Genomic DNA, 15183 nt, shown 5'->3' with positions numbered 1-15183 from the left:
GTGATTATGTCTATGTAGACTAACAAGTGACATGTGCAGAGGAAGACCCAATGTAAAAAAGCAGTAGGGATTTTTCTGGCAAGCAGCACATAGCAAGTTGGAGTGAAGCAATGAAGCCAGCTGAAGAGAAAAGAACAAGTGACAGCAAGTTCTTTTCGAAAGGAAACACCTCCGATTTAATCTGAAGGATCAAACAAATATGCATTAATTTGTCCTCCAAGGTACATCACAGTCATAAATCAAAAACACAGCTAGATAAAGAATTCTCTCTTGTTGTACTACTTGATATTTTCCCAGCTATTTTAGGGACGATTCTAGAATAATAGGTGAGAATTTCAAAAGAGATTAAGTGATTTATGAGCACAAGTCCCATTGATTTTCAATGAAAAACGTGCTCCTAAGTAACTTTTATGCTTTGGGGAAAAAAATAAAATCTCACCCATTGTATACAACAGGGTTCAAATGTCCCCTTGTGCGTATCAAGGGACAGATCTTCTATTAACTCATTCATGTAACATCTTTTTGCTCTTTACAGCATCTCCCTTGAGAAAATTCTATACATTTATCACCTATTGATTTGAGGCAATGTTAAAAATTATTAAAATAAGAAGTTTGTGGGAGATTCTGACTTATACTTTGGGGATTCGTTCCCCCACCCCTACACATTATAACCAGTTTTATGGTGTTAGAACTCAGACTCCAGTCTCAAAGAACATTTGATCTCCCTGTTAATTTTCAACAAATTTCGAAACATTCCCTTACTATCAGGGTTAAGAAAAACTCCCCTCTGGGAGCAAGGAATCAGACAGACATTCTTACTGCAGAATTGTCTGGAAGGGTAATTTCTAATATTCATAATGGTGTAATAATAGACAAGTATAACCCTAATGCACTTAGAGATCCAATACAACAGTGGAATCAAGCTTGGTACCTAGAAAGATGCAGAACAGGAAGAATAGGGAAGAGATACCCAGACAGGCGAATGCTCAAAATCGTGTTGCATTTCAGAGGAGCTGAGAACATGCAGCTCCTATTAACTGCAACAGGAGTTCTGGGTGCTCAGTGCTTCTGAAAAATACAGCCCTCAAATGTCTGTTTAATCAGTGAACTGACTATGCAAGTCTAAACAGATCCAACTTGGAAGAGTCCTGGTACCTGTATGATATGACTAACACAGTGCAAGGTAGTGGATTGTGCACTTCCCACGAGATTTACAGGGCATGTGAGTGTTTGCTCATATTGGAAGTAATGTACCATCCTAATATAAACAATGTAGGCTTTAGTGGTGTTCTGTTGAAGTGTAATATAAAACAGCACATATGTAAAAGTTTCCAAGTTCAGAACAGCTCCTCGCTCACCTTTTCTTTATAGATCCAAAGCAGTGATTCCCAAAACTACAATATAGATTAAAGGTCTTAGAACCAACAAAGGTAACATTGGAACTGTACAGTGCATCTCTGTAGGTCTGTTGGGTTTTTGTTTTGTAAACACACTAGTCTGAATGTACAAAAGGGTCAAATATATATAGATAAAAGGAAAATCCAAACAGCAAAAATTTCTACCCTGAATGTGCCAACATACTGCAAAGGGCACTGAAAATTAAAGTACTGTACCTGAGGGCTGCAACACCTAAGTCAAACAGGCATTTTCTGGAGGGAGCTTTTGTGGGATTAAATTAGGTCCTTTGAAGTAAGTTTTCAACAGTGTGTGTGGTATTTAGTCACACAGCTCTTATTAACATCAGTAAGAAGCATACCACAGGTGGAAAATGTAACCATTTAATGTAGGTTTTCCCCTTTAATTAGCTTGTTAGAGTTGTCCCCCAAACACACCTATTAAGTTATGCAAAATGGCACAATGTTAAATGTAGTGATTCAGAGTTTGGCATGTGTGTGTTCTTGGAATGGATATCTTTTCTAACTAGTATACACACCACTACCAGCATCTGGAAACTCCCAAAAGGCGTTTGTGGGTGACATCATTGTTAGAGGAAACCTTAACCTTATTCCTTAGAATAGTAATTTACGTTCATCTGCAGCCTTTCATTTCAATGTGATTCATGAGCTTACATAATAAAAGCACAGTTAAAAATTGCTGCCACTTCTGGGGTGGAGGACAGCGTTCTACACAGCATGGGTATGGCGGTAAGGAGAGATTGAGAAACATTTTCCTGCTCCCACGGGATCTTTCACATCCAGAGCCTTTATAGGGCCTCTCCCTTCGAATGTCATACGGACAATGAGGAGGAAAGAGTAGCGAAAGTATTTACACGTGTTTCCGCACATCTCAGAATAGCATTTGGTACTGAACTTGAGGACATCAAATCATGTCTCCCGCACAGGTTTCAGTTTGTTCATGGAGCTTTGATGCAGCATTTTTAGCTTGTTCAGCTCACACACACTTCTATTCTGATCATCAGTAGAATGTGCTCAGAATAACTTTCAGAATCCTGGTCTGGCCAAACATGGATTTCAAAAAGCTACTTTTAATGGCCACTCTGGAGAAACTGATTCTCAAAGAGACATAGTACATTGGCATACCAGCTATTACTCATTATATTTGCAGATTATCCATAATGCCCTCTGAGCTGTCAGCTCTTTCATAACAGTACTGGGGGGTCTGAATTCTGGGAATTAAACAGTGAGATTAAATTGTGCTTTTGCACACAATTTTCTGTATGTTATACAAGCCAGAACCGTGGAAGGCACTTGGTGCTTTTAGCCTTTAATCTCATGTGTGTTATTTTTCTGTGAATAAAACCAAAAGCATTTAGTCATCACCTGGGGTTCATTGCATCACACTCAGTGACAGAGTTCATAAACAGGTTAGGTAATATAAAACAAGATTAATTATCATCTCTGTTGGTGTGCCTGATGTTTATTTCATTCTCAGATACAAGAACACTCCTGGAGAGCTACGGAGATGCTATGTTTTTCTTTGACGACTTTTGGAAACAGACGGGTGTTTAAGCTTGCACTGAATGGGTGCAGCGATCTGCGTGTTTTAGCTTCAAAAAATTGAACTTTAGTTCTTAACATTTCACATATGATGGAGTCAAAGCAAATTGCTACATTAACTAATGCAATCTATCCATACAGCTTGCATTTAACTTCTAGTTTTGTCTCCATTTCCCTGAATTGTCCCCAATTTATTTAAAGCCTTTGTTAACAGAAATATTTCTTAATTGGGATTCTTTTTAAATTAGTCAGATTCATAGAGTTTCTGGTAGGGCATCCTTTAAACAATACCCTGAAATGTTAAAATAAATTTTTATATTATATTCTCAAAGGGTTTTTCTGTTCCTCTGAATATTAACAACAATCTTTTCAGCAAAGGAGAAGCCGACAAAAGGAAAACACTGAAACTATACAGAAAGTAAACTGCAGAACAGGAAAAGCTAGTCTAACTTTTCAGTTCTAGTAATTTTGGACATTACTTGTTACTACAGTAGGTACATAGGACCTTGCCAGACAGAAATACATCTTTCAACTTGACTGTGCCCCTTTAAAGTTCCCATTCACTTCTTTAATAAAACAGAATTAGCCAGTGATAAGTGGTAGATGCAATAACATTTGGTACGTTTCACAAAAGTCTCACTCTTAACGTTTGTTTAGCTAGGAACACTAATGATACAAAGGAAATCATTAAATCTTGATTTAAGAAGGGCCCTGGGCTCCAGCTGTGGTAGCAGCCCTTTAAATCACCCCTGAGCTACCAGCTGCAGAGGGGCTCGGGGGTGATTTAAAGGGCCCAGGGCTCCAGCTGCCGCTACCACAGCAGAGCCCCGAGCCCTTTAAATCACTGAGGAGCCCTGGGGGCTTCCAGCTGCCACCGCTACCCCAGGGCTCTGGCAGAGTCCCAGGCCCTTTAAAGCTCTGCTGTGGTAGCGGCTGCCAGAGCCCTGAGCCCTTTAAATCCCCGCCTGAGCCCTGCTGCCCGAGCCCTGGGGTAGCGGCCGCCGGGCTCCATCGGGGATTTAAAGGGCCCTGGGGCTCCAGCCGCCGCTACCGCCCTGGCCCTTTAAATCCCCGCCGGAGCCCTGCTGCTGCTACCCTAGGGCTTTAAATTGCCGTCTGGGAAAGCCAGTCCCAGTATGGCGCACCGGCTCTTACCAGTACGGCGTACCGGGGTGTACCAGCTTACTTTCACCTCTGATGAAGAGGCATCAGATCAAGGAATTAATACTCTAATGGCTCTTTATGGCAGCATCTGAGATACTGCATTTGTTCCTGGGCACCCAATTACTAGACAGATATTGACAAATCACAGGGAATGCAGAGAAGAGAGTTATTTCAAGCCATCCAAATCATAATATTATCAAGAAAGATTGCCAGAGCCAATTATGTCTCGCTTGGCTAAGTGAGAAGTGGAGACAAAGAGTCTATAGTCTATATTTGAAGGGGGCAAACACTAAGCAGGGAGAGGAATTATTTAGGTTGGTACAAGTGGGAACAATAAGGAGTAATGGGTCAGAATTAAGAAAGTGAAAATACAGGCTGAATATCAGGAAAAGATTCCGGATAGTGACGCTTATTAATATGTGGAATCATCTTCCCAATGGAAGTATTGGAAAGACCCATTGCTTGGAACTGAACGAGACACTAGAAAAAGTAGTGTAGGAAAACAGTCCTGCATGAGCAGAGAACTGGACTAGATGATCTACTGGGTCTTTTCCATCTTTAACTTCTAGAATACTTGTACACCAGCTGCATGAACTTAAAAAAAAAAAAAAAAAAAAAAAAGCTTAGCAAAGCCTTACCGTAAATATATCATTTACAGATGACAAGACATCACCTTGAACTCTTTGAAATAGATTTCTTCTATTCATTTGTTTCCGGCTGTGGTTTACACCACCCTGCTAATTATTCCTCAATAATAAAATTAAACAAAAATACTGTGCAACACCCCAGAGACAACTTTATGGTACAAGGGCATCCACTTGATGACTAATGCAATAGGGCTGCACAGAAACTAATATCATCCCCACATGGAATTTTTAAAATAAATATTGTGCTTGTAAAAAGAGATGGGTGCGGTTTTTATTTTAAAAAGTGGAAAGACATACAGGAATATTTCCTGTTTACTGCATTTGGGAGCTGGTTTGTTGGTTTCCTGGCTTAAGGACACACACTTTGTAAAGAACCTTTTCCCCTAGAACATGAATCCACTCTTCTTTTGCAGCCTGCAACTGCTGGTTCCTAAAATGAGTGAACAATCACCTGCTAATTATGCTGCCATTTAAAAGGAAAAGTACCTGAATCACAGGCTCTATTAGCCTGTCAGGAAGAAAAATGCATATTAAGTCAGGCTGCAAGGTGTGTGGCTATGTCTACACCTAAAATGCTAAATGTAGCTGAGACTGGACAGCTTCCTCCCACAGAACACTGATGAGGTCCAGCACCTCGCCACTGCTCCATATTGGGGATCGCCTGGCGCGTGGAGGCATGGTCACCTGGAAAGATTCGCTGAGAGCACTCCATGCCCGGCTGAGCAAACAGGAAGGGGATTTTCAAAAGGGCCGGTCTGACGGTTGATCACCTGAGGACAGGGCAGTAGAGTTCAAAGTGATGACCAGAGTGGCTAGAACAGGCATTGTGGGACACTTCTGGAGGCGGATCAGAGCACATTAATAGACCAGGGCGTCCACAATGGCTCCGTGGTGCTCCAGCCAGGGCACAGCAAGCCTTATGCCTCTTGTCGAGGTGGATTACCAGGACCACTCCAGCTGCGGAGTCCGGGCGCTCTACGTGCCTTGCCAGTGTGGACGCATTGTGAGTTAAAGCACCCGGGGCTGCTTTAATGCACTCTAACTCGCAAGTGAAGCCAAGCCTTAAGTGTGGATGCTCACTACAGTGAAGGGAAGGGTTTTTCCTTTGCTGTAGTTAATCCACCTCCCTGAGACGCAGTAGCTAGGTCAACAGAAGACTTCTGTCTATGCAGTGGGGAGGCTGGCATGGCATAGCTACATTGCTCTGGAGTGTAAGTTTTCAGTGTAGACCAGCCCTGAGATTCACCCTACACAAAAAGGAGCTTTGAGGCCACATTTTCTTGAGTGCAGAAACCCAACTTACATACTCATGAATTAAAGGCATCTTCAGTCTCTCCAGTTTGTCTGTAGGTATGCATGTACCACACTGGCATTTGCATGTGCCTGAAGAGTATGGCTTTAACCTTGCATGTCTGCTTGCTCAGGGTGGAATCCAACTCCCACCGAAACCAGTGGGAGCCAGATTTGGCTCTCAGGTTGCTAAACTGTACTGCATCCTCCGAGCATAGCATGTTACAGACATCAGCACCATCCTCATTTGTTGGTGCTTTTAGCACTTTACACATTGCCCCCTTCCCATTCTATCATCATCCAAATATATGCCAACTAGTACCCGCTTACTATGCAGCTTTTAGTAATCCTAAAAGAAAAATGCAAAAAAAACAACAACTTTCAGACTGATTACAGATGAGCCAAGAATTTGGGATTCAATAAACATAGGCAATGGAGGACTTTATACTTAACCTCCAAGCATTTAATAGATATGCAGAGCATGCTTTGAACAGCCATGTATATAGTCCTTTATGATACTGTCCAAGAACCATTAAGCCACTATATTGTGATCTATTTCTTGGGAAGGGACCACCCAAGAAGTAGGCCACCAGAAGGCTTAGCCACCAGTGAGATGGCCTCAGACTTGAAGCAAGGTCTAAACTTGTGTGTCATGGTGCTTTGCAGGCAAGAGGCTACTAGTGTAGTCTCCGTTTATATGGGCAAAATTCACTTTCATCAGCATAGCTTATTCCACCACACTGGAGCTAGGCGATCTTTACTGGCCAGAGCACAGTTTGTGGATATCACTGCATCTACGCTAGGGGCTTTTGCTGGCACAGTTGTGCTGGTCAGGATTCACATCTCTTCACACCCCGACCAATGTAGCTGTGCTGCCAGAAGTCTGTAGGGTAGACACGGCCTGACTTACCTAAAAAACATGTTTACTATAGCTCTGAACCTCCACCCCACCAGTAAGGAGATTTGTGGTTTTGTTTTGTTTTTTAAAATTGGATAGTTGTTAAATGTTGCTAACAAACAAAATCAAAGCCTGACTTTTGTAAGTCTGCCAAATGATTTTCAGAGGAGAAGTACAATCACAACCACCACTGAAGTTATTGGGAGTGGATAGTGTTCCATACCTAGAACGTGTACAGAGCTGGCCCACCGCACCACTCATATTTGCAGCATATACACAAAGATCTGCTTGGGTCAGGAACAGTAAGGCACGGTGCATGAGGGTGTCTTTTAAATGACTTTCTACTAAAATTATTGATTTACCATTTAAGAGTTGGGTTCATTCTAGGGTAAAGAACTCAAAAAGGAGCTGACAGACTAGAACAAGCTGTTTATCCATTTGGGGGGCAGGTCACCACTTTGATACACGTGATCACCAAACATCAGCCAACAAGGGGCTAAATCCTGCACCCTTGAAGATAAAAGTTTTGCCACCAACTTCAGCAGGGGCAGGATCAGGCCCAAACCTAGAAAACAAGCACCGAGCTCAAATTCCAGACACAAGGAAAGCCCACATTTTTAACAGAGTGAATGACAGGACTAGAAAAATCCACCTCAAATGGTCACGACCTGGCTGATGAGTGGGAAATTAAGCGAAAGAAGAATTTCTTAACACTAAGCCCATGAAAATCTCTGAGTGAATGTTATGATGGGTGTGGCTGGCTAGGGGAGGTCCACTTTTGCTCAGAGTTGATACTGTGAAACCAGTCGGGGGAGGGCGGGGGGAACATACATAACACCTCCAGGAATTCAGTCATTCCTGCGGATTCCAGCTTGAAGCCTGCTAATACTGACTGGACTCGGGCATGCCTGCAGAGGCCCCAGATGGAATAGGGTTGCTAAGTGGGTGCTGTGGAAGATCTTGGAACAGACACAAATGGCTTAGAAGTTATCCCTCCAAGGGCCACATCTCTTTTCCCCTCCCTGTTTACTGCCTTATCCCCCATCACAAGGGCGAGCTATTTGATAGAGGCCTAGAAGCCAGAGTTTTCTGCTAAACTTTGACCCTGCTATTTTTTTTTTTACAACTAATCTAGCCCTAGATCTACTACTTGTCTCTTCTTCAGAGGGAGACCTTATAGCCTGTACCAAGGCAGTTGTGCAACACTTCAGAATGGGGTGGGGGAAAGAGAGGATTACTAACTAAACCCAAAAAGCAGGTTTCACATGGTACAAATCAGGCTTACAAGTATTTATTTTGAACCCTCTGGGCACAGTTTTGCTCTCACATACCTGTACAACTCCCTTTGAAATCAGCAAAAGTCATGCAAAGATACCGTCGGACAGAAGTGAGACCTAAAAGCACACTCAAATAGGAGTACACCCCAGGCATTACCTTCACATGATAATGAGCATCCAGCAGGATGTTGGCAGGCTTGAGGTCCAGGTGGAGTAGTGGCGGGGACATGCAGTGCAGGAAGTTCATACCCACAGCTGTCTCATGGATAATTCGGAAGCGTAGCTCCCACGGCAGCGGTTCTGAGGCCAGGAGCTTTTCCAGTGATCCCGTCTCCATGTATTCCATGACCAAGCCAACAGGTTCTTTACAGATGCCATACACAGGAAGAATGTAACGAAACTTTGCCATTTCCATCTTCTTGGCTTCTTCCAATAGCTCCATACGCTCCCTAGATGAAATGGAACATACCATACAGGGTTCAATAGTCATTCACAAAACAAACATACACACGCATTAGCTCACAGGACTGAATAATGCATTTAATAATCCTTACTTGGTTGAGCCTCAGATGATGTCCAGTATCCACAATTAGTGTTAAATCCATTCATCCACTGATTACATGCACAGCACTCGCTTTTGAACAGAGCACATTTAATGCTTAGATATACCATAATCTTAAACTCCCTTGGCTATTAAAATCATTAGCCTTTTGTGAATTATAAGACAAGCTCATTTCTAATTGTGATAGGACAGTATTGCTCAGATTGCCTTGCTACACAAAAGTAACCAAAGTTATATTAGGTCTGGGGACAAAAGCCTTAGAGAGGGGAGTTTTTCCAATTAGATGAACACAGTACCATGAAAGTCCCCTTTCCAACATGGGCCAAGTCCAGTTTGTTACTACAGTCTTCCAGCTCTAGCTAGCACTGAAAATGTTGACCTTCATTTTAAGTTAGCAGGCCCAGTTGGGTAAGTATCTAATGTATCCGGACTTGTCACTACACTGTGCAACACAAGAATTATTTACAAACCATGTGCAGTCTGACCCCATGAGTTGCTCCTTTTAAAGTCAATGGGAGTTGAGGCCATTCACTACCTCCCAGAACAAGATCCCACACTGCAAGCAATAAGGCAGAAGACTTAGTGCTGATTTCACAATCTAGTCATTGGTATTTGTTTACCTGAAGTTAAGACCAAATCTGACAATACAAGGGACCCTGTTCTAAGTTTATATAAAGGAGAGAGAACTAGAAAGAGAGAGGGTCACCTGTTAGGGAGGAATACGACCAAAAATTAACAATAGGACAACATACTGTGCAACTTTGGCTCACGGGTAACAATAAAACCAGGTTGCTTCTGTTCTCCAAGCAACAAAAAGAGGTATAGAAGTCATGTATCATCAGAAGCTCTTGTTCCATGCAAGCCCTTGCAAGACACACGAGCTATCCAAGTTGGGAGGACCTTAGCTGCACTAGGGAGTGAAAGTTTGAGTTCAGTAATTTCTAAAATGAAACATCTTATGTTCTTAAAACCTTTGTGAAGCATTTTGGAAGATGGGCTATAAAATCAATTATGCAAGAATAGATAAAACTTCTGCATTTTGGTTCTTCAGCATGGTGGATTTGAAGCACTAGTTTCCCCTTAAAATGCAATGAAAATCTGGACTTAAAAGTTGTTTGAAAACACATACAACTTTTCACTAAAAATGCTGAAAATGTTAAAATGCAGAAAACTCCTACCACCTCTACTAAGGCTGTGTCTATACTGCCACTTTCAGCGCTAAAAGTTTAGTCGTTCGGGGGGGGAGGGGGGGACCAAAAAACAGAAAACCCTGAGCAACAAAAGTTTTTGCACTGGAAAGCACCAGCATAGACAGCGCTTTATTGCTGGAAGCTGCACTCGTTCTCCCCTAGCGATGAAGTGTGACTACACTGCCCATGTCACAGCACGGCAGCGCTGTAACATGGGCAGTGTAGACATACTGTAATACTTGTGTGGTTCGTCACTTCAGTCAATTAGAACCAGCAGTTCTGATAAATGCCCAGGGCCAGATCTCAAGCTGGTGGAAGTCATTAAAGCTCTGTTGACTTCAATTGAACAATATCAATTTATATGATCCGATGATTTGGTCCTAAGTGTGTTGCACACCTTATGAAGCTATTATATAGAACCTGGCTTTTTAATCACACATGATTCACCTACTACTCAGAAAAGTTAAGTGCTGATAGAGCTTATAAAGAAAATTACTTAAAGAAACTTTGCTACTACTTATGCTATGATCTGAAGTGCAAGGAATGGAAAGATCCATGGAATTCCACAGCAAATGCCAAAGTTGCTAATGCAACCTTGTAAAATTTGAAAAGGAGGTACTGAGTAGAGCAAGATCTAGCCCACTACTCTTCTGTGCTAGAGGAATTTAAATTCCTACTCTAGAAGAGGATCATTATTCTGCTAGAGAAAGGACAGTTATGCTATGAAACCAGTTTAACAAAATCAAGATGATATGCCGAACACTTAACGGTGCTCCAAGTATTTACCGACTGATTTTAGGAATCAACTTTGTAACAAAAATAAATAAATGTAAAAAAGTTAGAGTTTTACACTGTCCAGCATATCACAGCATAAGGCTGTGCTGAACAAAGCATTCAGCTAAGTGAGCCATGTGACTCTCTTCCCCACCATTCTCAGTGCAGATCGGGGCTCCAGATCAGAGATTTGAAATTCAAATTACACTGCTCACAGAACGGGCGACCCAAGCAGTGGCAGATTTAGAGTTAGTGGGGCCCTGCGCGCAGTTTTATTTTTGCTGCCCCCCCCCAACCCAGCCAAGAAAAAGAACATTCTCTCTTATCTCCCCCCGTTTTTCCATTCTTTTTTCTTCATCCTCCTCCTACATTGTAAGTAATAGGAAGTAAATGAAAATAAAGTGAGGTACCTTGATTGGGGCAGGGGTTTGGGGTGCAGGATGGAGGCTCTGGGAGGAAGTTTGGGTGCAGGCCAACAGGAGCTGCGGAGTCAGCGCTCGGGATGGGAGCAATGTGCAGAGACACCCCCCCCAGGGGCCACAGGGACATGCCGGCTGCTTATGGGAGCGGCGTGGCAGAGTGAGGGAGACAGCATGGGCAGGGAGCCACCTTAGCCCTGCTGCTGCCACATCTCTGCATGCTGCCTAGGACGGGAGCAGTGCACAGAGCTGCCTCCCCCCCGGCCAGGGTTGCACAGAGATGTGCCAGCAACCAACCACTTCCAGGAGCAGCGTGGAACCACTGGCCATGGCATGCAGGTAGCCTGCCTGCGCCTGGCCGTGCCACTGGCAGGGACTCAGGGGCAGGTTGTCAGATGAGATTTGTCCTGCATTTTGGTGACACGCACACCCCCCACCCCCATTTGTTTCATGGTAAATCCACCTCTGGACCCAAGCAAGATAAACATTCGCTACAAAATTAAATATCAACAATGCTTCTTATTAAGAGATTTCAGGTGCTGGCCATCAACCTAAGCCTTGAGGCTTTAGCTCTTTTCAATTGAAGATCTTAACATTTTATCTTGAACTATTTCTCCACACTCTGGGGCAGGAAAAAATTCCATTGGGTCATTCATGGGAAATATAAGTGAATCAACATCAGTCATTAAAATTAAAAATGCAACTGGTAACTAAAAATCCTGTCTAGCAGACATAACAATCTGGTGTGGTACTGTTGAGTGATGAGTGACTTGCAGTTAGCAGGAAGAAGACACTAACCTAACAGCCAAGTTTTTAGAATTGGAATACTATGTGAATTTTTGAGGAGGAGGAGAAGAAAATAAGTGGGTTTTTTTGGAGAGGAAGGAAGGAAAAGCTGGAGTATGGGGAAGGAACCTCTCCTCTATTATCCATGTTGGCTCTTGTTGCTGCCTTCAGCAATTTTCCTTTGAAATAATTGCCTTTGTAGACAAGCACGGAGGCTGCTCTTTGGCATGCTGGAAGGGAGCTCCCATGAACAGAACAACCAACTCCTTGCCCTCAAGCCACATACATAGCCAGCATAATTCATCAGGCTTGAGCTAGCTTTGGAGTCTAAGAGGTGTAAAATTTGTCTGAACACTCCATGGTGGAGTTAGCAAGAATCACCCAGCAACCACTTAACCATGTAAATGGAGCCACATTCACAAATATGGGGTTTCTTGGTTATGAAGGGGTCTGAAGTTACAGCAAGAGCAAAGATTCTGCCTTCCACCACCTCCCCTACGTGAGAGTAACCTCCCTGTATAGTTAGTGCTCAAAGAGTTTTTAGAAAGTGACCAGTGGATTTGAGTGCCCACCTTGAGAAGCCCTAAAGGATTTTCAGAGGGCAGGTGCTCAGCACTTTCTGAAAGTAAAGTGCCTAAAAGGGGGTCTCAGTGTACCCAAAATCATTAGTCAGTTTGAAAATCTTAGACAGTGTTTATCGTTAGCCCATTGATCCAAACAAGTTCTTTTCAATAACAGCAGTCAAGGTGAGAGATCTGTAACTGGCCCTTCTTTCTGATAGTGCAAAATTTGCCGGGCATTCAGAATACAATCCTCAATGATTTTAAAGTGCTTATCACCTGGATATGTAGGTGCTAATGCTACCACACAGAACACTGTATATATAAAAAAAAAATTAAATCCAATTAAAGAGATCAAGAGTTTAATACATGCTTTTAGTTATTCAGCTAGACATTCAGTACAAGTTGCTGGTGCTGGGGAACACCACCACTTTTAAATGCACCTACATAAAGAAACGGAATGTTCTTTCTAATTGATGTTATTTAATCAAAGGGCACAAAACTATTCCCAATTTATTATTACCCCATCAGCTTCAATATCCTACATTACAACCCAAGAGATCAATTATCCTCCTACTACAGTGATCTTCTCTACTCGGTGTTGCTTTGTCTCCCCACGTGCTGGTCACTAGTGGAGAAGAAATGACTAAGAAATGAGCTTCCATCTATGATTATCTCACATAATTCCAATTAATATATATTTTATAGTACTGCTCAAATTTTTTTTTTTTTAATTCAGCATTCTGTAACTAGGACTACCCCAGCAGAATGCACTGTATCAGAAGAATATACTAGCAGATGGGCTAGCTTCAAGCAATATGTATAGTTATCTAATCAGCTGAAGGGCTACTCTAACAACTTGGACCTTCGGCATACCTAAAAGGGTTGTTTCTGATTTGCCTAAAGGTCTTTTTCAAGATATCAATCTGACGTCACTTCATTCTTTGAATTTTATTTTTTTGCAACCCACTCCAAAAGGAATGAGGCTGTGTCAAATGCCTCCTCTATCACAATAGAGACCCTCCCTCAAAACACACAAGAGACAGAACCAGATGTTAACTGACATATGCGCACAAGGGCTGATCAAAAACAGAAGTGAGCTTCAGTGATTTGAAGAAACTTGATAACGCATTGTTCAGTTTTGTAAGTCCCCCTCCCAGTCTTCTTATAAAGACAACCTTGATTATTTCCCTTGTATTACAGTCAGAATGAAAGCCATTTGAGAACCTCTATATTGGCATTTATCTCCTTTTGTTATGCCCTAAGGATTGCACTCTGTGATGAGGAATACAATTTTAACATTGACCAAGTAATCCTAGCAGTTATGCATTTTCTGAGAAGAATCTAAACAAAGTTAACTATTACTCCAGACACAGATAGTGACCCAGAGGGAAGTCAGAAAGAATCAGGAGTATTAATCTCCAGACAACCTACATGAGCAAAACAGCTGGAATGCTCCCAGGCAAGGAGAGACCCATCCCATTTACAAAGAATTACACCACACAACTCTCTAGCAAGGAATACCAGTAATATCATCAGAACAAACTGTCACTGGCTGAGCAGTGATCCAGAAGCAGAACAATTACCTAGCAGCTTTTCAAATCTGGGTTTTACGTACTAATCCTTTCAACTGTGTCATGCCACAATACCCATTTCTGACACATCTGACTTCCACTGCTCATTTCAAGCTTCTCCAATTTTCAGCAGCACAATGCTTTGAAAGACACTTATGGTTGATTTCAGAGTAGCAGCCGTGTTAGTCTGTGTCTGCAAAAAGAAAAAGAGGACTTGTGGCACCTTAGAGACTAACAAATGTATTTGAGCATAAGCTTTCATATATAAGCGTTCATGGGCTACAGCCCACTTCATTGATTGCATAGAATGGAATATATCATATTACTAACATCTAATTGACCCTCAAAATAGAATGTGGACAAGGCAGATAATACAATGTTTTTTATTGGGCTACCACATATTTGCAGCCAAAAAGATTCCTTCATTCATGCTAACATAGTTCTCAATCCATTCTACGCTGGCAGACTCAAACACTGTTTGCCATACTGGCTCACTATGGCATTGTAACTAAACCCCCCAACTTAGTGGTAGCTAAAGACGGGAGACTGAACCTTTCATAGGCAGAGAGAGAACATTAGCTAGGCCATTTAAGTTCTCTCAGCTCTTCTCAAGGAGTGTTACGTGAACATTGAACTTCTACCCACACATTCACCAGAGATTGACAAAGGAGCTTTGTTCACTTTTACATCCAAGCAACAATGCAGCATTCTCTACCAGTATGATGTTTCCTAGTACTATAAGCCCAGATCCCACTGTAGACTCTGTGTGTGTGTGTGTATATCTCTCTCTCTATCTCTGTGTGTGTCTGTGGTTTAACTGAGAAGCTTCCTTTTCCCCCAGAACCCACCACAAAGAGTCAGATACCAATATGTCCAGTCAAAGAGTCTCCTTTCATGACCTTTACATACACAACCTATAATGGGAATGAGAGATCCTCAACAAACAAGTGCATATAAGAACCTCTGGATTTCTCCTAGAGAGTTTATTCCCCTTTGCCTCTGATATCCGCCTATAAAAGCCATTCTAGCCACAGGGCTAATACAACTTGCTTCGTCCACCACTACTCCTTCAGATTAGCTTGCTC

General features: G+C 42.3%; 1 protein-coding gene across 3 annotated transcripts in view; it reads right to left on the bottom strand.

Annotated features, from left to right (window-relative positions):
- RIPK4 (receptor interacting serine/threonine kinase 4) overlaps positions 1–15183 on the bottom strand; it is a 75238-nt gene that overhangs the window by 10363 nt on the left and 49692 nt on the right. For all 3 annotated transcript variants that reach the window (XM_073360063.1, XM_073360073.1, XM_073360057.1), the window contains exon 2: positions 8391–8682. In XM_073360063.1, coding sequence (XP_073216164.1) covers positions 8391–8675 — 285 coding nt within the window. In that variant the 5' untranslated portion in view covers positions 8676–8682. The remainder of the gene's footprint in view (positions 1–8390; positions 8683–15183) is intronic.

This window comes from Lepidochelys kempii, chromosome 1, assembly GCF_965140265.1.
Source record: "Lepidochelys kempii isolate rLepKem1 chromosome 1, rLepKem1.hap2, whole genome shotgun sequence".
Taxonomy (NCBI): Eukaryota; Metazoa; Chordata; order Testudines; family Cheloniidae; genus Lepidochelys; species Lepidochelys kempii.
This window is presented reverse-complemented; position numbering and strand designations above follow the sequence as displayed.